At 45.3% G+C, this 26,387-nt stretch overlaps 1 protein-coding gene across 4 annotated transcripts; it reads right to left on the bottom strand.

Moving 5' to 3' along the window:
• Nucleotides 1–3,742: 3,742 nt before the first annotated feature.
• Nucleotides 3,743–25,977, bottom strand: STEAP1 (STEAP family member 1). Of its 4 annotated transcripts, none has more exons than XM_072154866.1 (6): nt 25,879–25,977; nt 22,079–22,161; nt 20,109–20,207; nt 10,034–10,546; nt 8,846–9,010; nt 3,743–4,029 (listed from the first exon to the last, which is right to left on the bottom strand). In XM_072154866.1, the coding sequence occupies exons 2-6, from the start codon at nt 22,130–22,132 to the stop codon at nt 3,772–3,774; spliced, it is 1,089 nt and encodes a 362-aa protein (XP_072010967.1). In that variant the 5' UTR covers nt 22,133–22,161; nt 25,879–25,977; the 3' UTR covers nt 3,743–3,771. The 4 variants fall into 4 exon arrangements, with proteins under 4 accessions (XP_072010967.1, XP_072010969.1, XP_072010968.1 ...); XM_072154868.1 differs by having other exon boundaries at nt 22,079–22,147; nt 25,879–25,958; XM_072154867.1 differs by lacking the exon at nt 25,879–25,977 and adding an exon at nt 22,414–22,570.
• Between the last annotated feature and the right edge of the window lie 410 nt (nt 25,978–26,387).

Below are 26,387 nucleotides of genomic sequence, written 5' to 3'. Positions count from 1 at the left end.
AAGTCCAGGTGCCCCCAGCACTCCTACACCTGATACATGAAGTCCAGGTGCCCCCAGCACTCATACACCTGATACATGAAGTCCAGGTGCCCCCAGCACTCATACACCTGATACATGAAGTCCAGGTGCCCCCAGCACTCCTACACCTGATCCATGAAGTCCACGTGCCCCACAGCACTCCTACACCTGATCCATGAAATCCAGGTGCCCCACAGCACTCCTACACCTGATCCATGAAGTCCATGTGCCCCACAGCACTCAGACACCTGATACATGAAGTCCAGGTGCCCCCAGCACTCCTACACCTGATACATGAAGTCCAGGTGCCCCCAGCACATCTACACCTGATACATGAAGTCCAGGTGCCCCCAGCACTCATACACCTGATACATAAAGTCCAGGTGCCCCCAGCACTCATACACCTGATACATGAAGTCCAGGTGCCCCCAGCACTCCTACACCTGATACATGAAGTCCACGTGCCCCCCACCAGCACTCCTACACCTGGTACAGGAAGTCTAGGTGCCCCCCAGTACTTCTACACCTGATACATGAAGTCCAGGTGCCCCCAAGTACCCCTACACCTGATTCATGAAATCCAGGTGCCCCCAGCACTCCTACACCTGATTCATGAAATCCAGGTGCCCCCAGCGGTCCTACATCTGATACATGAAGTTCAGGTGCCCCCAGCACTCATACACCTGATACATGAAGTCCAGGTGCCCCCAGCACTCCTACAGCTGATACATGAAGTCCAGGTGCCCCCAACACTCCTACACCTGATACATGAAGTCCAGGTGCCCCCAGCACTCATACACCTGATACATGAAGTCCAGGTGCCCCCCCCCCCCCCCCGCTGTCCTACACCTGATACATGAGGTCCAGGTGCCCCAGAGCACTCAGACACCTGATACATGAAGTCCAGGTGCCCCCAGCACTCCTACACCTGATACATGAAGTCCAGGTGCCCCCAGCACTCCTACACCTGATACATGAAGTCCAGGTGCCCCCAGCACTCATACACCTGATACATGAGGTCCAGGTGCCCCCCACCAGCACTCATACACCTGATACATGAAGTCCAGGTGCCCCCCACCAGCACTCATACACCTGATACATGAAGTCCAGGTGCCCCCCACCAGCACTCCTACAGCTGATACATGAAGTCCAGGTGCCCCCAGCACTCATACACCTGATACATGAAGTCCAGGTGCCCCCCACCAGCACTCCTACACTTGATACATGAAGTCCACGTGCCCCCCACCAAAACTCCTACAGCTGATACATGAAGTCCAGTTGCCCTCCAGCTCTCCTACACCTGATACATGAAGTCCAGGTGCCCCCAGTAGCACTCCTACACCTGATACAGGAAGTCCAGGTGCCCCCAGCACTCCTACACCTGATACATGAAGTCCAGGTGCCCCCAGCACTCATACACCTGATACATGAAATCCAGGTGCCCCCTCACAAGCACTATGTAGCCATCCAGTACATAGCACCGAATGGCGGTATTATTTGCTGCAAAGATATGTAGTGTTTCAGGACGCTGTATGTAGTCACTGTACGGGCACTGAATGACCCTAATAAGTGAGCACAGTGAGGTCATATTTCTGGAATAGCTGTGTTATGTGAGAACAATCAACTGTATTTTGGAGACTTTATGTAGATGTTACCTGATCCCTGTGTAGCAGTATTATTTGGACATAAATATGTGCATATGATGTGGTAATATTTTATTATAGAGGGGGTGGCTATTCTAAGGCACGAGTATATAAGCCCTATCCATGCACTATTAGGTTATTGATACTTATTAATAAGTAGAAGGCCCCTTTAAAGTATAACCCCGATGGATAATAAATTAACCATGGAAGAACAAACACATGGAAGAAGTTGTGCACTGCCAGAAACGGGTCAGTGGTTCTGTGTAGGAGTCTCTTATTTACATACCATGAAGTACGTTCTTTATTAGGTAAATATTTTCCCTGGGGAAATGACTTCTTCCTGCTTATTGTTAGTTGTTCATGAAGGTTCGTGGAAGGTATTAGGAGCTTAGTAAGAAGAAGGAAGAGCAGATCTAATTACATCAGCACTAGGGTATATAGCAAATGCTTGTTATTCCGTGCATCGCTCCTTGGGGGCGGGCACAGAGAGCAGGGGTGTAATGCTGCTGGCAGTTTCCACTCCAACGTTCATCAGGTTACATTCAGTTGCTGTACCTGAAAGAGTTGTGTGGCTCCTGATACCTGTACTCACCTATCCTTCTCTTTCTCAGAAGTGTGGGTTATACCGTGCATCGCTCCTCGGGGGCGGGCACAGAGAGCATGGGTGTAATGCTGCGGGCAGTTTCCACTCCAATGCTCATCAGGTTACATTCAGTTGCTGTACCTGAAAAAGTCCTGTTGCTCCCTATCCTGCACTCACCTATCCGGCTCTTCCTCAGAAATGTGGTTTGTGACATGCATTGCTCCTCAGGGGCGGGCACAGAGAGCAGGGGTGTAATGCTGCTGGAAGCTTCCACTCCTACTTGCATCACGTTAAATTTAGTTGCTGTACCTGAAAGAGTCCTGTTGCTACTGATACCTGTACTCACCTATCCGGCTCTTCCCCAGAAATGCGGTTTGTGGCATGCATCACTCCTCAGGGGCGGGCACAGAGAGCAGGGGTGTAACACTGGTGGCAATTTCCACTCCTATTTGCATTAGATTCCATTTAACTGTTAAGGCCTTGAAGAGTCCTGTTGCTCCCCACACCCTTACTCGCTTATCTGCCTCTTCATCAAATGTCCCCTGGTGCCCTCCTGTATCTCGAATTACTGGTCCCACCTCTTTATGCTCCCGAAGGGTGCGAGTGCCAGTTTTTTTTTGTTTCTTATCATATTTTCATACTATCTGCAGTCACCGAGGGTTGTATTGGCCAGCTTGCCCATTTCCCCAGCCCCTAACTAGTTTAGTGAAGCCAAATATGGTACCTGATTTCACATGTTTGACCCCTGATGTTTCTTGACTTCCCCTGACTTCTACTGCTTTATCTTGCTTCTGACCTACCGTCCCTGTGCTCCCTGCCTCGATCCACTACCTTGCACGTATTCTGCCTGACCTTGGCCTGTCCTTGACTACTCTTTTGTCTCACGCTTGGTGCTACACACTGGTGTCTCTTGACCTGAAACACCAGGGGTGTAACTTGAGGGGGTGCAGAGGTTGCGATTGCACCTGGGCCCAAGATGCTTAGGGGGCCCTTATGGTGTCACTTTCCCGTATGAGAAGACTATTACTATAAACCATACATTATAGTCGGGGGCCTGGCACAGACTTTACACTGGGGCCCATCAGCTTCTAGTTACACCACTTTGCTTAAGAGCAAAGAACAGATCACTGTATAGGGGTGAAACAGTGAAGATTGGGGTGTTTGGGTGATGAGACCCTAATAGGTGGCTCAAAGTCAAACTGATGGGAGTTGTTACAAGGGTGGCCAAAAACGAGGACCATAGATAGACCTATATCTTTCCAGTAGGTCAGATAGATATTCATAGCCTCCATCAAGTCAAATGATGGTCGGTCCAGGTGGCCACATGTAGTGTCCCAGAGATTTGTGTGCCTGCACCCCAAAATCACTGGAATAGTGTGTATTTGAAGGGTGGTCCTCAATCATCTCCAGCGGTGGGCCCTGTGTGAAGCTAATGATAGAAGGGTCTAGGCACAGTAATAAGTCACAGGACACACAATAACTCGACAAGGAGACGACATTGTACAAATCTTCTATTGGAAATAAATACTATAAGTCGGTGAGAACGCATCTGTTGGCCATTCCCTTGCCGGACTCCCATCCGCACCGGATCTTCTGGATCCTCTTACTGAAGCAGGGTAACATCAATATGACTTTAGAGAGCAGAACCACGGACGGAAGGAGGACGACCGGCATGAACGTGGGGGGAAGGTACCAAATAAACTGCTTCATGTCCACCCATTTATTCCAGGCAAACACCAGCGCGTGGGCTGTGGAGAGGAATAGCGCCACGTGGCCCAGCTTACTCTGCGGAGACAGAAACAATACGGAAATCACAAGACGGGCACAGCTCATCGGAAAATGAAATTTACATGGGATCAGTCAGCAGTTTAGACCATGGAAACCGCAGGCGCTTGTTACATATCGGCCTTGGAGAGTGTTTTTTTTACAGTTTTGTATGTCCTTAGTAGCAGCAGGACTATGAAAATTACGTATTGGACTTGGAGAGCGTTTTTTTTATTACAGTTTTGTATGTCCTTCGTAGCAGCAGGACTGTGAAAATTACATATTGGCCTTGGAGAGTTTTTTTTTTTTTTACAGTTTTGTATGTCCTTAGTAGCAAAAGGACTGTGAAAATTACATGTTGGCCTTGGAAAGTGTTTTTTTACAGTTTTGTAAGTCCTTAGTAGCAGCAGGACTGTGAAAATGATGTATTGGTCTTGGAGAGTGTTTTTTTATTACAGTTTTGTATGTCCTTTGTAGCAGCAGGACTGTGAAAATTACATATTGGCCTTGGAGAGTTTGTTTTTTTTTACAGTTTTGTATGTCCTTAGTAGAAACAGGACTGTGAAAATTACATGTTGGCCTTGGAAAGTGTTTTTTACAGTTTTGTATGTCCTTTGTAGCAACAGGACTGTAAAAATTACATATTGGCCTTGTAGAGTGTTTTTTTTACAGTTTTGTATGTCCTTTGTAGCAGCAGGACTGTGAAAATTACGTATTGGCCTTGTAGAGTGTTTTTTTTTACAGTTTTGTATGTCCTTAGTAGCAGCAGGCCTGTGGAAATTACGTATTAGCCTTGGAGAGCGTTTTTTACAGTTTTGTATGTCCTTTGTAGCAGCAGGACTGTGAAAATGAGTTTAATATATTAGTATCACTAATATATATGATATTGAGTTGTTGCACTAATTAATTGTATATGTAAAACTAAAAAAAAGCGCTTGCTGAGGCTTCACGTCAGGTTCTGTTCGCTGTCCTCCCATGTGTAGCGCACTGTGCAGGATGTAGGGATTAGACTGCAGCCAGTGGAGCGTAGGGAATAATGTTTCTTCCTACTTTGAAGTTAATAAGTGGAGTTTACAAGGATCTTAAGTCAGAAAGTGTCGGTGATCACCAGACTTCAAGGAAAGCGTTTTATCTACGTCATAACTAGACACATGAGAAAACTTTTATATGGCTGCACTCCTACCACACCCTCATAGCACCAAATAGTGCGGTGTGAAGAAGGAGATCAGCCATTAACATGACTTATGGGGCAAAGAGATTTTAAAAAACTGTAGAAGAAAAAAATTCCCACAAAGACAAAATTCTTAAAAATACCTCATTCTCCAATTCAATGTTATTAAAAAAAAAATACAGCATTTCATAGATATAATTCCAACCTATCTGTATCATACCGGATGCTGTGCGTTTTGGTTGGCATTGGATACAACCACAAACTAAAATGGTCAGGCAGATCTTCCTGTCTGGTCAGATTCCTATCAAGTGAACATGCTGCAGGAGCAGGGGGGGGGGTGAGGAGGCAGAGAGCAGCAGAGCCACAGGCACCTCCAGTCCAGCAGGGTGAAGAGGAGACCTGCTATAGTGTGTGTGTGAGCGGTTAGGTGCGATAGCAGAGCTGAGTGTGTGTGTGAGTGGTTAGGTGAGATAGTAGTGCTGAGTGTGTGTGAGTAATTAGGTGAGCTAGCAGAGCTGAGTGTGTCAGTGGTTAGTTAGGTTAGATAGCAGAGCTGAGTGTGTGTGTGAGTAGTTAGGTGAGATAGCAGTGCTGAGTGTGTGTGTGTGAGTGGTTAGGTGAGATAGCAGAGCTGAGTGTGTGTGTATGAGTGAGTAATTAGGTGAGATAGCAGAGCTGAGTGTGTGTGTGAGTGGTTAGGTGAGCTAGCAGAGCTGAGTGTGTGTGTGAGTGGTTAGGTGAGCTAGCAGAGCTGAGTGTGTGTGTGAGTGGTTAGGCGAGATAGCGGAGCTGTGTGTGTGTGTGAGTAATTAGGTGAGATAGCAGAGCTGAGTGTGTGTGTGAGTGGTTAGGTGAGATAGTCGTGCTGAGTGTGTAAGTGGTTAGTTAGGTGAAACAGCAGAGCTGAGTGTGTGAGTGGTTAATTTAGATAGCAGAGCTGAGTGTGTGTGTGTGAGTAATTAGGTGAGATAGCAGAGCTGAGTGTGTGTGTGAGTGGTTAGGCGAGATAGAGCCAAGTGAGTGTGATTTGTGGTTAAAAATCATCTTTATCATGTTAACATCACTAGAGGATTAAGATTTGTGGACTTTTTTTTTACATGGGCAAACCCCTTTAAGAGGACCTTTCATCACCTGCACCAACTCTAACTTCCTGCACCGATTCCTGCACAATTGGATTTTTTTCTCTGGCCCTTTCTAAGCAAAAAGATATGCAAATTAGGCTCTCTAATGTCATGTGGGTGGTGCCAGGACAGGAATACACAGTTAACAGGAAAGAGCCTAATTAGCATAATAGTTAAAAATAATTATTCCAGCTGTGTCAGAATCGTGACCTTATTGAGAGTTGGAGATGGTGACGGCGCTGAAAGGTCAGGAGGATTTGATTTGTTTTGTTAAGATTCACATCTAATTCTTTTTTTATTTCTGAGCTGTTATTATGTCATATGATATTGTGTGCAGACACTTTGCTGCCAGACTCGCTATTTTTGTAGCAGTTTTTATTACAGTATTATTTCAGTAAGCGCTGAGTCATGGGATTAGTGAAATAGGTCCAGTCGCTGACAGATGGGATTTCAGAGACTTTACAACTTTTTGGCTCTCCCTGTGTAAAGCTTTGCAGCCCAGACAGGACAAGACAGGGAATCAGCATATAGGACATGGTGGGAAAGGAGACAATATGTGGTAGGAGAACACAATGAACAGGGTGGGAGAAGAGACAGGACACTGTGGAAGAAGAAACAGGACATGGTGGGAGAAGAGACAGGACATGGTGGGAGAACACAAGAGATAGGGTGGAATAAGAGACAGGACACTGTGGAAGAAGAAACAGGATGTGGTTGGAGAAGAGACAGGACATAGTGGGAGAAGACAAGAGTTATGGTAGGAGAAAAGACAGAACACTGTGGGAGAAGAAAAGGGTTATGGTGGGGAAAGAGACAGGAAATGGTGAGAGAATAGATAGGACATGGTGGAAAAAGAGACAAGGAACGGTAGAAGAAGTTACAGTACATGATGGAAGAAATCTGTGGAATAGCTGAGCTCAGGCGCTGGTCACAGCAGGGACAGCAGAGAGTTTCAAGAAGGGTCTAGATGCATTTCTTTTTACATCTACCGTATATACTCGTGTATAAGCCAAGTTTTTCAGCACAAAAAATGTGCTGAAAAAACTCACCTCAGCTTATACACGAGTCAAGTACAAAATAAAAAACTTAATACTCACCCTCTGGTGTCCGGATCGTTGGCGTGGGTCCCGATCTTCAGTGTGAGGCTCCCGATCTTCGGCGCAGGTCCTGGCGGCTCCTCTTCTTTCTTCTCGCTTCTCTCGCCGGCAGATTCGCATCTGGGCGCACACTATGATGCGGCAGTGTCGCGGCTGATGACGTCATCAGCAGGGACACTGCCACATCATAGTATGCGCCCTTCGGCAGATTGCATGGACGCGACTCTGCCGGCGAAAAAAGAAAGAAGAGGAGCCACCGGGACCCGCGCTGAAGATTGGGAGCCTCGCTCTGAAGATCGGGACCCACGCCAACGATCCAGACACCGGAGGGTGAGTATTAACTTTTTTATTTTTTTTGGCGGGGGGCTGGCTGTATACTACATGGGGCTGGCTGTATACTACATTGGGGCTTGCTGTATACTACACGGGGGCAGGCTGTATACTAATTGGGACTGGATGTGCACTAATTGGGGCTGGCTGTATACTACTTGGTGCTGGCTGTATACTACATGGGGCTGGCTGTATACTACTTGGGGCTGGCTGTATACTACAGGGGACTGCCTGACTGTATACTACAGGGGGCTGGCTGACTGTATACTACATGGGGGCTAGCTGACTGTATACTACATCGGGGCTGGCTAGCTGTATGTTACACCCTCGGCTTATACTCGAGTCAATAGGTTTTCCCAGTTTTTGGTGGTAAAATTAGGGGTCTCGGCTTATACTCGGGTCGGCTTATACTCGAGTATATACAGTAAATAAGATTGATGACTATGTTATATAAAATTTTTTCCCCTAAATCCCTTTCCTCATCCAATCCCTTCCCTTCCATGGTTGAACTTGATGGACAAGTGTCTTTTTTCAACCATTTAAACTATGTAACAAAGAAGAGACAGAACATGGTGGAAGAAGACATGATCTCCTTGATGAGACAACGTAGAAACAAGCAGGTAAGAGGATATGGTGAAAATGGAAAATAGAGATGCAACATGGTCGGAGAAGAGACAGGACATGGTGGGAGAAGACAAGGGGCATGGCGGGAGAAGAGAAAGGACATGGTGGAAGAAGAGACAGGACATGGTGGGAGAAGAGACAGGACATGGTGGGAGAAGAGACAGGACATGGTGGGAGAAGAGACAGGACATGGTGGGAGAAGAGACAGGACATGGTGGGAGAAGATAAGGGGTATGGTGGGCGAAGATAAGGGGTATGGTGGGAGAAGATAAAGGGGTATGGTGGGAGATGAGACAGGACACTGTGGAAGAAGAAACAGGATGTGGTTGGAGAAGAGACAGGACATGGTGTGAGACAAAGTGTCGACAAGACAGGAGAACAGGGTGTGAGCCACGGCAGACTCTACAGGCATAGGGCTGTTTTGTGATAGAAATGGGTTGTCCAATGTCAGCGACCTCTGTAATTTCAATTATATAATCTAATAGTCCCAGTACCTGAATGAAGATAAACTCTCGCCATGATAAAGAGTTTCCAACAGCAGGGATGGACGCCACGGCTAATATAGCCAATATGGCCAGCGCTAGGATTCCCAGACTGACGTAGATCTCCATCCTCCACACGTCGTGCTCAATCCAGCTGTCCTCTTTTTGTTGTTGGACCTGTAGAATTATTATATGATACATAAATATTATTTACAAAACTTAAAATTAGGTTAATTGTGCGATGGGGCACATATAGGACCCTCATTTAGGACCCTCATTTATTAGCGAGACCCGAAAACAGCCACAAAAGAGCCACTTTGGCTCTGGAGGACCTTGTATGCCCAAGCTCTAGGTCAGGGGTAGGGAACCTATGGCTCGGGAGCCAGATCTGGCTCTTTTGTTGGCTGCATCTGGCTCTCAGACAGGTTTTTAATAAATAGTGATGGCTGCTGTGTGTCTCTTAGACTGATCACTGGACATAGGCAGCAATGTTACTGTTGCCTATGTCCTTTGTACGACCCAGGCACCATCGTCTAAGCCTGGGTCAAAGAAGAGTGTTGGAGCGATGAGGAGCTGGCTGCAGGGAGTGCTAGTAATTGATTTTTTTTTGCTGTGACTACCTATCTACCTGGGGGCATGTGCTGTGGCTACCTCTCTACCTGGGGGCATGTGCTGTGGCTACCTATCTACTGGGAGTATGTGCTGGGGCTACCTATCTACTGGGAGTATGTGCTGTGGCTACCTATATACTGGGGGCGTGTGCTGTGGCTACATGTCTACTTGGGGGTATGTGCTGTGGCTACCTATATACTGGGGGACATGTGCTATGGCTACCTATCTGATAGGTGCCGGTCTTTATAGGAACCTCGCAAGTGGACAGTGACAATCAGCGGCGCACTGGCCCTTTAAATCCACGAGTGTCGTTTCGCGCATGCTGGCCAGTCGGGACGGGAGCCGGAAAGTGGTGGGTTGAGTGAGCTCGGAAAGGGGCGCCGCCAAGGAGAGGGGCATGCGTGTGTCTGGGATCCAAGACCTAGATCGCAGGGGCACCCGTGATACTGGGACTACCTATCTACTGGGGGGCATGTGCATATGGTACGGCTCTTACGGAATAACATTTTAAAATATGTGTCGTTCATGGCTCTCTCAGCCAAAAAGGTTCCTGACCCCTGCTCTAGGTGAACATATGGAAGATAATACCTGCTCGTAGGCCCAGTTTAGAAGTTTATATCTGTAGGACCTTCTCATGGGGTAGGACAAGCTGTAGATGGCGTGCATTGCCCCCATGAAGAAACCCAATAGACCAAACTGCTTCCTTCTCAGCATCCATGTGTTCAACCATTCTGGGAATCTTCGGTACTTTGTTCCCCGGTGAAGTTGGACAATGGAGGCCAACACTCCAGGTAGATAGGCCAAAGTCAATAGTGTGATGGCAACATCTGGCAAAACCTTGTTGACCACCAGTATTGGGATTCTGTAGAATTCATTCTTCTTTTGTACCACGAACGGGTGTAAGACTTCTCGTAGAAATGTGTATATGAAAAAGAAGAGGGTGAGGGCTGCAGCTACTTTTGCCGGTAGCCGCCATTTGGGAAAAAGTTCCATTTTCCGGTGGGAGATGCTGGACGAGTCCCAGTCAAAGGCGTCATAATTATCTGCTCTTTCAAAGCTGTTAGGGTCGCAGGTGTCGTTGGTTAACTGTAAATCCAGATTCTATAAAGAAAATGAGGGGAAATTAATTAAAATCAAGTGGAATACCATTTAGCATTTGCTAATATTTTTTGTAGTGTTGTCGTTTTTTTCGGAGCTCCTTGTACAGTAATGAAATCTAATAGGGTACTGTAGCATCAGATGTGTTCTCATTACAGGCGGTCCCCTACTTAAGGACACCCGACTTACAGACAACCCATAGTTACAGACAGACCCCTCTGGTGAAGTCTCTGGATGTTACTTTAGTCCCAGACTGCAATGATCAGCTGTAAGGTGTCTGTAATGAAGCTTTATTGATAATCCTTGGTCCTATTACAGCAAAAAATGTTTAAACTCCAATTGTCACTGGGGGCAAAAAATTTTTTGTCTGGAACTACAAATTATAAACTATACAGTTTCGACTTACATACAAATTCAACTTAAGAACAAACCTCCAGACCCTATCTTGTACGTAACCCGGGGACTGTCTGTACAGGATTAAGAGGGCCATTCATCTTTAGGCAGGAAGAGTGTACCAATTTTCTAGATTTTCTGCTCCTCAGATTTATCATAGTGGGTTTGCCACTGCATATGTATTGTTAAAACATGAAACTAGCAGCCCCCTCACAAGAATCACAAAAATATGAAAAACATTTTTGGGTTCCATATTTTAGGATATGCAGATTGTCATGGTGCAATGTTGTCCTTCCCGTAGGAGCAGATCACATACGGGTGTGTTCCTTGCGGTGATGAGATTTCCTCTGCTGGAGCTTTTTGTTCCAGAGAAAGTAAAATAAATCAATTTACTGTAACCAGAAAAACATCTGTTAAAAGGTCAATATATACAAGAGTTGGTCCAGCAGCTATGTCAGAGCAAATAATAGATCTTGTTTGTGTAATGAAAAGTTCTACAATTTTCCAATATACTTTCTGTATCGGTTCCTCACAGTTTACGAGATCTCTGCTTGCTGTCATTCTATAGGGAGTTTCATTGTTTACTTGCTGTGGATAAAAACCAGTTCCTAAATATGTGATGTCACACAGGTGCACGGCTCGTTATATCCCTAGTCATGTTATGTCACACAGGTGCACGGCTTGTTATATCCCTGGTCATGTGATGTCACACAGGTGTACGGCTTGTTATATCCCTGGTCATGTGATGTCACACAGGTGCACGGCTCGTTATATCCCCGGTCATGTGATGTCACACAGGTGAACATCTAGTTATATCCCTGGTCATGTGATGTCACACAGGTGCATGGCTCGTTATATCCCTGGTCATGTGATGTCACACAGGTGCACGGCTCATTATATCGCTGGTCATGTGATGTCACACAGGTGCACAGCTCATTATATCGCTGGTCATGTGATGTCACACAGGTGCACAGCTCATTATATCTCTGGTCATGTGATGTCACACAGGTGCACGGCTCATTATATCCCTGATCATGTGATGTCACACAGGTGCACAGCTCATTATATCGCTGGTCATGTGATGTCACACAGGTGCACAGCTCATTATATCCCTGGTCATGTGATGTCACACAGGTGCACAGCTCATTAGATCCCTGGTCATGTGATGTCACACAGGTGCACGGCTCATTATATCGCTGGTCATGTTATGTCATACAGGTGCACGGCTCATTAGATCCCTGGTCATGTGATGTCACACAGGTGCACGGCTCGTTATATAGCTGGTCATGTTATGTCATACAGGTGAATGGCTCATTATATCCCTGGTCATGTGATGTCACACAGGTACACAGCTCATTATATCTTTGGTCTTGTAATGTCACACAGCTCATTAGATCCTTAATCGTGTGATGTTACACAGGTGCACAGGTCGTTATATCCCTGGTCATGTCATATCACACAGGTGCAAGGCTTGTTAAAACACTGATATAAGGAGCCGTGCACCTGTGTGACATCACATGAGCAGCATGTTTATCCACAAGAAGTAAACAATGAATCTTCCTATATAATGGCAGCGGGTAGAAATCTAGAAAACAGTGAGGAATTGATACAGAAGGTATATTGGATAACTTTTCATTACACATACAATATGAATTATTTGGACAACTCCTTTATGTTTCGGCTGAAAATGAACAGTATACAGTAAATTGAGAGCGACCCATGGCAATCAGTGAACATATAATCTATGATCACATAGTAAAGACACAAGGAAGGTAATAATGATCCGGTGACTTGGCTCCGTCCTCCAGGACTGTCCCCACCATCTGGTTCCCATTAATAACATTTTAATGAAACCCATCAGGCGTCTCCTCTGTGCCCACTGTGATGTGTGAGCCCAGAACATGTCCCAGGTCCTATCAATGTCACTTCCACACGAGATGAATGTCCTAACAAGTTTTCTTGACGCAACGAGAACATCATCCAGGGAGCCGCAGGGAACAGCGGGACGTTGTATGTCTGGAATGACGTGGAACTCCGGAAAAAATAGTTTGGCAAAGAGCGAGATTGGCAACACTTAAAGGGAGAGTACTTATGCCTCCATCAGGATAATATTTTCCTTTAAGAGCTGAGTGACAACTAGCAGAACCATTACATATTACAAAGGAGTTGTCACCCAGCTTTTCCTAAAACTGAGTAGAGGAATATATGTACGTAGTGATATAGGATTTGTGTTACTGCAAAACTAGGAGGATTTACCTCTATTTAGGATTCTGGAAAAGCTGGGTGACAACTAATTTCCTAGTGGTTATATATTTGCTGTCACCCATCTTTGCCTTAATGCTGAATGAAGGCAAATCTTTATAGTTCATTTGTAAGTGTCAAAGGAAGTAGGCAAATACTGTATACTACTTTAGCATTTTGGAAAAGCTGGGTGTCAACTATAGGACTAGACATTGCTATGATTTATAGATCTTAGAAAGTAATTCTTACAACTCATAAATCATACCTCACCCAACTTTTCCGGAATCCTAGACAGAATCCTTGATTTGGTTGCTTGTGTTCAATAACTACAAAGATTTGCCTCCATTTAGCATTCTGGCAAAGCTGGGTGACAACTAATTTAGAGTCATTAATACTACTAATAAATGAGTTGTCACTCAGCTTTTCCAGAATTCAAAATTCATGTAAATTTGTCTCTTTATGCTGTGGTATAGAAATTGTGTAACTCCATTACTACATAGATTTGTCATCATTCAGTACTTTGGAAAAGCTGTGTGACAACTGATCAGTTGCTCACAGGTACTAAGAGGTATATTTGTCGATTTATGCAGAGATATGTGGTTCTTATTAATGTATGGCCCTGTTCACACAATGTTTTATGTCATGGATTTATGCCATTACATTCTTATTTGTCACCCAGCTTTTCCAAAATTTGCCAATTCATCTATTTATACAATGCTATGATAAAGTTCAGTATAACTAGGCAGATCTGCCATTCAGGAGTCTAAGAAAGCTGGATGATGCTGTTATAGCTATAGTTATATTAAATGTGATATAGTTTTCCCAGAAACAGATGAAAATTTACATGAAGAGGACCACCATGGACTTGGTGGTTTTTTTGAGGTAAAATTTGTGTAGAAATTTTGGTGCGATTTATGTACAGTAACTAAAGTAAGGGTAAAACTTCAAAAACATGGGGGGAGATATATCAGAAGTGTCTGAGAGCTGAATTGTTGTTGTTGCACATGAAAACCAATCAGAGCTCAGCTTCCATTTTATAAACAGCGAAGGGAAAATGAAAGCTGAGCTCTGATTGGTTGCCATGGGCAACTAGGACTAGTTTGTTAAATGGGACATAAAAAAGAGTAAAATGGCCTCTGTTGCCCATAACAACCAACAACAACAACGTATATTTCTAAATGGCAGAGTTATCAGCTGAGTTGTGATTTGTTTGCTTTGGGCGACAAAGAAAGTTTGAGAAATGTCCTTAATTATCATACTCTGAATAGAACAAGATTGTCATTGTTCACTATACAAAGAGGGAAATGTTACCAGCAGTGACCCCAGGCCTAGGACGGGGTTAATGAAGATTTCCCACGATGCACAATATTTCACTAATGAGCCTGGGAGAAGGTGGATTATACATTATTACAATTTTATAATAATTATATGTGTAATTTTTTTTAAAGGGAACCTACCTATAAAGGTAGATCGGGTGGTAGGTGGATGTAAGGGACGTGAGGATAGCTCTTTTTAGAGCTAATCCTCACGTCCCCGCTAACTTTAGGTACACTTTATTCCCCTAATATGTAAATTTCGTTATGCGGCTACTGGGGCGTGGAGTAGCCGGCACGAGGCTACACAGCGCGGCTACTCCACGCCCCAGTAGCCACATTACTCCTCCTACCCGGTTGCGCGCGGCGCGCAGCTCCTCGTAGCTGCGCGCCCTCGTCCGACAAGCCGGCTACGGCGCATGCGCAGTAGCTCCGGCCTCGGAGCTGGGACTGCTCAGCCGCCGGCCGGCGTTCTGCGGAGGAGTAATGTGGCTACTGGGGCGTGGAGTAGCCGCGCTGTGTAGCCTCATGCCGGCTACTCCACGCCCCAGTAGCCGCATAACGAAATTTACATATTAGGGGAATAAAGTGTACCTAAAGTTAGCGGGGACGTGAGGATTAGCTCTAAAAAGAGCTCTCCTCACGTCCCTTACATCCACCTACCACCCGATCTACCTTTATAGGTAGATTCGTGGTGGTAGGTTCCCTTTAAATAGTGCCCTATTTAGGACACTTATCTTTAAAGATTTTAAGATTTTACCCCGTTAAACTACCAGGTATCTACCAAGAAAGAAATGTTCTTTCTATAATTCCTTCTTTTATATTCCCTCTGTTTTCCTCTAAAAATCTCCTACAGAGTGTGAATTCACATGTGTGAATTAGCTGAGAAGAGTCATATTTTGCCCGAGATGAGACAAGCTTAGAGGCTGCAGATGGAGTGTCTCTTTGGAGATAGAGGCATGTGAAGTGACCTTTCCCTGCAACCCCCTAAACTTGACTCATCTCAGACACAATATGACTCTTCTCAGCTCATTTGCATATGATTCTGGAGGAGATTTTATATAGGTAAGTTGTTGGGGTTTCACATAAAAGAGGGGTATCTAGAAAGGACATTTCATACTCTACCTTCTAGTTTAATGGGGTAAAATCTGATGACAGGTTCCCTTTAAGTCAATGAGTCATTCACCTGACAGATTTATTCATCATAATGGAAAATTATAGAATAAAAAAAAAATGTCATCAAGGACTGATTTTTGCAACAAAATTTGCAACTTTTTAAAATTTTAGCTTATTTGGGGCTTATTGGTGGGTGTATGCCAACAATGTCATCATAATTTATGCCAAAAAATGTCAAATCTGGTAAATCCTGTGGCAGCCATAACAGGCTTGCATACTTAGGCTATGTTCACATCTTCACTATTTGTGTCTGTCAGTCTATTCAAGAATTTAGCAGACACCGGTGAACAGTTGTGTAAACTAGGCCTATCCCTGCTCCTGTGACGATTCCTTTGTCACCTAAGATGTCATGGGGTGTTACTTCCTCTTTGTTACAAGTTTTTCCAGAAAATTTTTTCCATGGGGTTTTCCAGAATTTATGGAAAATCCCTTTAATTCTGTGCATCTAGCTAAGATTTGGTTTTCTTTAGAGCATAGGATTGCCAAACTGTATTTTAAGTGTTCTGCCAGTATTTTTGTGTTTTATTGCCAGAGTAGGGGACCCCATAACCCACCCCGTATTGAGGGCGGCATTGGCAATGATGCCAAACCTAAGTAAAGAGAAGGCAGGAGTTCATAAATGCAAATTACTTCAGTTTAACAATATATAGAACTGCATATGTAATGCTTCATTTCCCCTGCGGAGGCGCTGTAGGAAAATTTGAAAACTTGTTTCTGGAATCTTTGACATACTACAATTAAGTATCCACACCAGAGGGAATACTCACACAGGGAATACTCACACACATTTGGGGGAGATTCATTAAGACTGCTGTTTATAGCGCTAGTCTTAAAACTTCCCCCTGCTGAGGGTCCGGAGCAGATATTCACTAAGGGGCTCCGACTTTTTAGTGAATATGGATTCAAACTCCATCAGTTCTGATCTTTAGACCACATCAGGACTGGCCGAGTTTGTTGCTATAGTCTATGACAATTTTCGGGCTGAGATTATAGTAAACATGACGGGCTGTATACGCACGCCTTGGCCCGCCCCGTTCCCCACCCCTGACACGCCCATAGTGGCCTAGCGGGAGAGGGAGATTCATGTGGCTCCTCCCCCATTGCCTAATACTGTATATTACAATCTGTTTGTCTGAACCAAGGCCACACATTAAACATTGCGTAAAATCTACTTTGTTTTTTGTTTTTATGAGTTGTTTTTTACTTTGTTTTTACGTTGATCAGTTAGAATGCGAGATAAAAGGACAGAGTCCAGAGTCCGTGAATAAAATAAACTATATCTGTAATCAAATGTCAGGCAGAGGGAGCTGTAAAGATGAAACATGTGAAAAGTTATGGTTCTCAGATGGCTGCACCTGTAATAAGTGCACTCTGAGTCACACTACATTACTATGATAGGGATATACAGGCCTTTCATTTACAGTGAAGCTGTCAGGTGATTTTCACTTCCCTATCTGAGAGCAGGATATAGTAGAGGGGGAGAAGCTGAGCTATGTGATATATAGATTTATATCATTTCTGAATGAAAGTAGAGTAATTCCTGATAGGACTCCTAATAAACACAATGAGAGTCCTTATTGCCCCAGCCACGCACAGTGATTGGCAGTGAGAGTCCTGATTACTCCACCCACACACAGTGATTGGCAGTGAGAGTCCTGATTACTCCACCCATACACAGTGATTGGCAGTGAGAGTCCTGATTACTCCGCCCACACACAGTGATTGGCAGTGAGAGTCCTGATTACTCTGCCCACACACAGTGATTGACAGTGAGAGTCCTGATTCCCCACCTACACACAGCGATTGGCAGGGAGAGTCCTGATTACCCCACCCACACACAGTGATTGGCAGTGAGAGTCCTGATTACTCCTCCCATACACAGTGATTGGCAGTGAGAGTCCCGATTACCCCTCACACACATAGTGATTGGCAGTGAGAGTCCTGATTACTCCTCCCATACACAGTGATTGACAGTGAGAGTCCTGATTACTCTACCCACACACAGTGATTTATAGTGAGAGTCCTGATTAACCTACCCACACACACAATGATTGACAGTGAGAGTCCTGATTACTCCGCCCACACACAGTGATTGACAGTGAGAGTCCTGATTACTCCTCCCATACACAGTGATTGACAGGGAGAGTCCTGATTATTCCACCCATACACAGTGATTGACAGGGAGAGTCCTGATTATTCCACCCATACACAGTGATTGACAGTGAGAGTCCTGATTACTCTACCTACACACAGTGATTGACAGTGAGAGTCCTGATTACTCTACCTACACACAGTGATTGGCAGTGAGAGTCCTGATTACCACGCCCACACACAGTGATTGACAGTGAGAGTCCTGATTACCCCGCCCACACACAGTGATTGACAGTGAGTGTCCTGATTACTCCGCCCCACACAGTGATTGACAGGGAGAGTCCTGATTACCCCGCCCACACACAGTGATTGACAGTGGGAGAAATGTCCATAATGTCCACGTGTGAATCCATTGAAAGGCTCTAGTGAAAACCTTGTAAGATCCAGATCCCCCATATGTTAGAAGAGCTGATGCAATATCAGAACCTGACCTGATGCCAAACAATTCATGCACGTACAATAAAAGAGGAAGAAAAAAAGGACACGTAGCGCAGGATTATTTGTGGAGATACAGCTGGAGTCAGCCTTGTGATTCACTTCAGGCAAACAATCCTGGATTCCTGTGTCTAGAGCCTACAGACAGCAAATGAGAAGCGCCGTAGGCCAAACATGCTCTCAGAATCTTTACAGTTACACTCTCTTATGCAAAACTTCTCTCAAGCTAGACTAATTCTCCGGAAGACACTACCTGCATAGTCAGATTACTCAGTCAAATATAACCTAAGGTAACAGTGAGCCTATAAAAGAATCAGGAGTCTTGCAGGCACAGCTGAAGCGAATACAGAGCCAGATAGCACCTCTGCATCCAACTACAGAGCCAGATAGCACCTCTGCATTCAACTACAGAGCCAGATAGCACCTCTGCATCCAACTACAGAGCCAGATAGCACCTCTGCATCCAACTACAGAGCCAGATAGCACCTCTGCATCCAACTACAGAGCCAGATAGCACCTCTGCATCCAAATACAGAGCCAGAGAGCAACTCTGCATCCAACTACAGAGCCAGAGAGCAATGCTGTGCACCTTATTACAGAGCCAGATAACACCTCTCCACCTTATTACAGAGCCAGATAGCACATCTGCACCTTATTACCGAGACAGAGAGCAACTCTGCACCTTATTACCGAGACAGAGAGCAACTATGCACCTAATTACTAAACAAGGTAGCAACTCTGCACCGTATTACCGAGCCAGATAGCAACACTGTACCTACTGCAGCCAGAAAGTAGCACTGCACCTATAACAGTTTGCAGGGGTGTAACTAGGAGAGACAGGGCCCCATAGCAGACTTCTGAATAGGGCCCCTTTCCCACTTAAAAATAGACATATTACACTCATACATACACACACATTTATATCCCTACAGTATATATATATATATATATATATATATATATATATATATAAACATATAGTTCTTCCCTTATGCACACACATTTATACACTTGTACACACATAGAGGATGTAAATATCATATATACTCACACATAGAGTGCCATATACAGATGTACAGTATATATATATTGTACATATACACACATACAGTATATACACATCACAGATACAGCATATATACATCACATATATGTTATATACATATTATGCTGTACATTGCACATCATTCTTTAGTGTCAGGTCAGGGCCCTCTGACACTGGGGGCCCCATAGCGGCTGCTACCGCTGTAGTTACGCCCCTGATAATTTATAAGCAATAGCAAAACTTCTACTTTTGTTTACAGATATGCATTTTTTTTTTCAATTTTTAATTGCGTCCTCTAATTTATTACAGAGGATGAAAACAAATAAGTTTTGTGATCGCTGTCTTCCCCCCCCCCCTCCCCCCGCGGACCCTTCACAGACCTGTCCCCTGACCAATCAAAGCCGAGATCATAGAGAGTGACCTGACAGGTCTCCTCACCTCTGATGTTATTGCTGCGCTCCTCATATGGCGCTGTGACACCTGTCTGCATAACAGTACAGCACGGGCACAGGCTGGCAGCCAGCCCAGACTAGACGCTTGGCAGAGAGCACTGGAGATGCAGTTTTGGGTCCGGGGCAGGCGCTTGCAGAACTTGTCTGTTCTACTCAGATTATTGCGAAATTTAAAGACCAACCACATCCTTGAATTAGGACGAGGATTATCACTTGTGGGAAAGCTGGGTGACATCTAATAATCTGATCCCCTTATAATATAAGTTCCAATATTAGGATACCTTATTGCAGAACATTTAGGCCCTACACATCCCCTGTATGGAAATGTACATGATAATTCTCATATTGTGATGTGTTACCAATTTAGTTTTGCCTTCCGTACTTCTCCATTGTGGTGACCAGACGTCGCCATTACTTGTACACGAGTTAGGCGTCTCATCATCTGCCATGTTTGGTGACTGCCGAAAAACAAGATAGTTTTAGGGAATTGTATGACCTTAAAGGGGTTTTACATTTTTATCAAATCTTGGTTATTGTTTGTATAACAAAAAGTTATACGATTCTCCAATATAATTTCTGCATCAATTCCTCACAGTTTTCAAGATCTCTGCTTGCTGTCATTATATAGGAAGTTTCATTGTTTACTTCCTGTGGATGAACACTGGTCCCTGGTCATGTGATGTCACACAGGTGCACAGATCATTATATCCCTGGTCATGTGATGTCACACAGGTGCACGGCTCGTTATATCACTGGTCATGTGATGTCACACAGGTGCACGGCTCGTTATGTCCCTGGTCATGTGATGTCACACAGGTGCACGGCTCGTTAAATCCCTGGTCATGTGATGTCACACAGGTGCATGGCTCGTTATATCCCTGGTCATGTGATCTAATTATATTTGGATAGGAGACCTAACATATTATGGCACATTTACTTACCCGCTCCTGTTGCGATCCAGCGGTGCGTTCTTTGTTGAGGATTTGGGTCTTCCGGCGATTCACCAAGGTCGTGCGCCCGATGTGCACCAGGTGTCACTGCTGCGCCGAGATCCGCCAGAGTATGTAAGCGCGTGTCAAGCAACACATTTTTTAAAAAAAATACAGCGGTTTCTCCGAATCCGTTGGATTTTCCAACATCCATGCTCCCTGATTTCCATCGCATGCATGCCGGCGCCACTATCCAATCACGAGCGCCAAAAACCTGGGGCAATTCGGCGCAAACCGGTAATTTTTGGGAAACCCGACGAAAAAGAACAATTTGGACCCTTAGTAAATGACCCCCATTATGTCATTTTTATTTACGATATAGGGTAATTTGACATTTTTTTTTAAATTATCACTTATTCACTTAAAAACATTTTTCTTTCCCCCAGGATGTTTGAGCCGTATAAGGTCATGTTGCCTTTGGAAATGTTGTTGCTCTTGATCCCTACAACATGGGGAATGGTAACTCCAAGTTGTCATATTGTATATAACTTTGCAGGAGGAACAAGAGGGACATCAGGAATCAGGGTGATTAAGAAAAGACACCTCAGAATTGTAATTTCACGATGAGATTGAGGCTGAATATTTACATTTTATTGTTATTTTCTGTAGGTTTTTACTTTTTTATTTTATATCATATCGGGGTTTGTTTAAAGCTAAAATTTCTGCCACTGTTTGGGCCCTTACATAAGCTGGGAAGTGTTTTCTACCTTTACTAGTGTCAGTCTTCACTGTAATACTGTCTTTCTGTTCATGAAACAGCAGGACCAGGATGAGCGGCACCAGCGGTTTAGAATGGCAGGAAAGTGTTTTTAAATGAAATCTACGATCTAATTCCATCCTGATAAACCAGGGACATTACTCATAGATCCAGGCACCGGGACTGTGGTGATCTCCTTATATTTGTTATCCATAACCTCCTTCCTTCTAAAATCAACTTTTAAAATTATGCTAATGAGGGGAGCATTACAGAAGACCCACTGTGCTGTAGCTTTACAGGCTGTTACACTGTGCAGGAGCACTACCCTTCCCCTTCACACAGTTTGAGACAGAGGATGGGGAAGGATGGACAGTATAATTGGCTGTGAAGCTACAACATGGGGGGGTCTCTGGTAACACACCCCAGAGGCCATTCAGGCTCATTAGCATAATTTGATTATGAAGGAGACCATGGATAACAAATATAAGAAGATACCACAGTCCCGGTGCCTGGATCTATGAGTGATGTCCCTGGTTTATCAGGATGGATTGTGATGGAAGATTTACTTTAAAGGGGGTTTCCTGATCTGATCTATCACATAGGAAAGATAATAATTTAAAGGGGTCTCTTGGATGTGCCTCACCTGGAGACCCGCTGTCTCCTTCTCTTCCATGTTTTCCTCCTGCAGATTCACCATGGAACCATCTTTCCGGAAAGAAGCCGACGCTGTAACAATAGAAGAGTCCGATCACTTTAAGGAAAAGCAAAATGCAGACGCAGTTAGTAATAACCAGAGGATGAATCACACAACAAACCTCTCTGTGTCCCGGTAATCAGTGTCCCCTCACAGCCCCATGAATGGCGGCCATTATACATTCCTAATACACTCAGTGAATAAACGCACAGAGGGGGATTCTAGTCCTCGCCCCATTCTGCCAGGTCTGTGCAAATGTTACAACTTCTGGGAAACATTTTTACCTTCAAGACACTTTGTGCAAACACCGGGCGTCTGGAGAGGACATGCCAGAAATAGAAGCGGGGACTTCAAAGAGAAAAATGCCAAATAAAATCCGAAAATTACTAAAATAGCGACATTCCTATAATCCGGAGAGCGATAATCCAGGAAATGGGATAATCCCCCCCCTATGTATTCTAATGATGAACATTAAGTCTAGGTTAAAAAACATCCCCTTTAAATATATAAATATTCTCTGTAAAGCCTTAAAGGGAACCTGTCACCAGTCTTAAAGGGAACCCCACTAAACGTTCAGCCCCCTCAGTATGAAATGTCCTTTCTGGAATTCCCTCTTTTATCTGTTTACCTATAAAAATAAATCTCCCCAAAAGTCAAATATGACTCTTCTTACGTCATTTTCACATGAGACGAGTCAAGTTTAGTGGTTTACAGGGGAAGTGTCACATCAGAAGCCCCTATCTTCTGCTCTATAGCACCTAGAGACACGGTGCTGGTGTCATATTAAAGATCTTTCTGACCACATCAGGCTTATGGCTTTGTGAGCTACAGAGATAGAGATACAGGCACCTAAACTGCCGGAAATGCAAACTGCAGATAAAGATCCACTTCCCGCCTATTTTCTATCTGCCTGTTTGTCCAGTTCTGTAGGTCACAGAACCGAAAGCTTGTGATCTACAGAAAGATGAGATTCTTATCTGGGCTCTGTCAGTACCGATCCGGTTCAAGTGTTACATGGGCGAGTAGACAGGATAAAAAGGGTCTCAGATATGGAGGGCGATGAGCTGACTGATACTGACCACACAGAAATCTCATGTTGTTATAATGTATTTCCTGATCCGGAAGCTCCGGGATTACTACATCTACTGTAACTGCGGATAACACAGAGATGATTCTACACCAACAAAGAGGTGATAAATGACTACCCAATGCCTGACATATAGCGGCCCCCTACCCGATGCCTGGCATATAGCACCCCCTTACACGGTGCCTGGCATATAGCGCCCCCCTACCCGATGCCTGGCATATAGCGCCCCCTTACACGGTGCCTGGCATATAGCGCCCCCCTACCCGGTGCCTGGCATATAGCGGCCCCCTACACGATGCCTGGCATATAGCGCCCCCCTACACGGTGCCTGGCATATAGCGCCCCCCTACACGGTGCCTGGCATATAGCGGCCCCCTACACGATGCCTGGCATATAGCGCCCCCCTACACGGTGCCTGGCATATAGCGCCCCCCTACACGGTGCCTGGCATATAGCGGCCCCCTACACGATGCCTGGCATATAGCGCCCCCCTACACGGTGCCTGGCATATAGCGGCCCCCTACACGATGCCTGGCATATAGCGCCCCCCTACACGGTGCCTGGCATATAGCGCCCCCCTACACGGTGCCTGGCATATAGCGCCCCCCTACACGGTGCCTGGCATATAGCGGCCCCCTACACGATGCCTGGCATATAGCGGCCCCCTACCCGGTGCCTGGCATATAGCGGCCCCCTACACGATGCCTGGCATATTGCGCCTCCCTACCCGATGCCTGGCATATAGCGCCCCCCTACACGGTGCCTGGCATATAGCGGCCCCCTACCTGATGCCTGACATAAAGCGGCCCCCTACCCGGTGCCCGACAAAGGGCAGGCCCCCTACCCGGTGCCCGACATAGGGCAGGCCCCCTACCCGGTGCCCGACATAGGGCAGGCCCCCTACCCGGTGCCCGACATAGGGCAGGCCCCCTACCCGGTGCCCGACATAGGGCAGGCCCCTTACCCGGTGCCCGACATAGAGCAGGCCCCCTACCCGGTGCCCAACATAGGGCAGGCCCCCTACCCGGTGCCCGACATAGAGCAGGCCCCCTACCCGTGCCCAACATAGGGCAGGCCCCCTACCCGGTGCCCAACATAGGGCAGGCCCCCTACCCGGTGCCCAACATAGGGCAGGCCCCCTACCCGGTGCCCAACATAGGGCAGGCCCCCTACCCGGTGCCCAACATAGGGCAGGCCTCCTCTGCTGTCACCCATTGTCTGTGCTCAAACTTAAGTAACAATGTAAAGGCAACATTCTGTGACACTGGGTCCACACTGGGAGTTGTAGTTCTACAGTACAATCTGCAGGATCCTCATGTGCGCTCTGACATCATCATGGCTTCCTGTATACTCTGTGAATCACATAGCAGCTCTTACAGTATGGAAACCGGACCGACCTGTTCACTGCTACGGACACACACAGGACAGATGGCGTATGATATCACCAGGGTTGTAAGGAGAGCTTGAAAAAGAGCTTGATGAAACAAAAATGTAGCAGTGCTGAGTGTGTCAGCGCAGCAGGGTGGAGTATGTCAGCTGGCACAAGCCATGATACCATCATGTTCTCATAACTACTTGCAGTCCTATGTAATATATAACATTTTCATGACTTGTACCAGCTAACATACTCCTCTTTGCTGCGCTGACACACTCAGCACTGCTATATATTTCGATTTCTATCTTTTTTTCATTTTTAATTGTAGTCCCATGTAACATATCAGAGAAGTCAAGGCTAGAACTAGATTAAAACAATTGAATGAGACGATAGGGATTAGAATAAAATTAGCCCAATGAAATAGAAATGTAGCAGTGCCGAGTTATCAGTGCAGTAGAGCGGAGTATGTCTGATGATATATACCATCATAAGTTACATGGGACTGCAAGTAAATGTAAGAATATGCTAGAAATCAATATAGAATTAGCCTGATGAAATAGAAATGTAGCAGTGCTGAGTTTCAGTGCAGCAGGCAGGAGTATGTCAGCCGGCACAAGTCATGATACCGTCATATATTGCACAGGATATATATCATAGGATTGCAATTAAATGTAAGATGATGATAATTAGAACAACATTAGTCTAATTAAATAGAAATATAGTAGTGCTGAGTGTGTCGGTGCAGCAGACAGGAGTATGTCAGCTGGTACAAGTCATGATACCGTCATATATTGCACAGGATATAGCATCACATTGCAATTAAAGATAAGATGATGGGAATTAGAATTAAAAAGTCATGATACCATCATAAATTACATGTGACTGTGATTATATATAATCATTGTGTCATTTATCCTGCTGGACACATGATGTAGCCAAATGACAAAGCTAGCTCTGCTATACCGTAAGATAAATCAAAGTAACGGTAAAGTGTGATGTAGCAGTGCTGAGATTATCACTCGCCACAATGTATGTTCTAGCTGTGATCTCAGTATGTTGAGAAAATTGTAGAAGTACCGTGTTAGCCAGGAAAAATCAAAAATCTGATGTAAATACTGTGCTGAAGGAATAAAACCTTTTAGTGACATGACACATCCAGCTCTGCTACATCCGTAGAACAGCCCTAGTCTATTACGTCAGATCACGCAGCGCAGATCATGAGCCGGAGCCGATTTATCAGTGTCGTCTCCTATAGATTGAATGTAGAGGGACGAGTCAGTCACTTACCCGGGCGCACAGGCTGCAGGGTTGTTAGACTTGGATAAAGTTACACAGAAGTTGCCGGTGATTCCTGCTCTGCTGGACCGCCCCCTGCTGGCCACTCCCTCCAACACACCCCCAGCCCCGCCCACACCGGGGCACGTGTATGTGTGTGACAGCGGGGCGTGACGTCATGGCTCAGATTTCATGTGGAAAGAATGAGAGCAGGACACACGATGTAGCAGCGCCGAACACGTCACCCACCGCAGCACCTGTCTCCTGTACACACACACAGTAATGTCACAGTACAGGGATAGTACACACAGTGATGTCACAGTACAGGGATAATACACACAGTGATGTCACAGTACAGGGATAGTACACACAGTGATGTCACAGTACAGGGATAATACACAAAGTGATGTCACAGTACAGGGATAATGCACACAGTGATGTCACACTTCAGGGATAATACACACAGTGATGTCACAGTACAGGGATTATACACACAGTGATGTCACAGCACAGGGATAATA

Source organism: Engystomops pustulosus, chromosome 5 (genome assembly GCF_040894005.1).
Source record: "Engystomops pustulosus chromosome 5, aEngPut4.maternal, whole genome shotgun sequence".
Lineage (NCBI taxonomy): Eukaryota > Metazoa > Chordata > Amphibia > Anura > Leptodactylidae > Engystomops > Engystomops pustulosus.
Note: the sequence above shows the minus strand (reverse complement) of the source record. Positions and strands in the feature narration are given on the sequence as shown.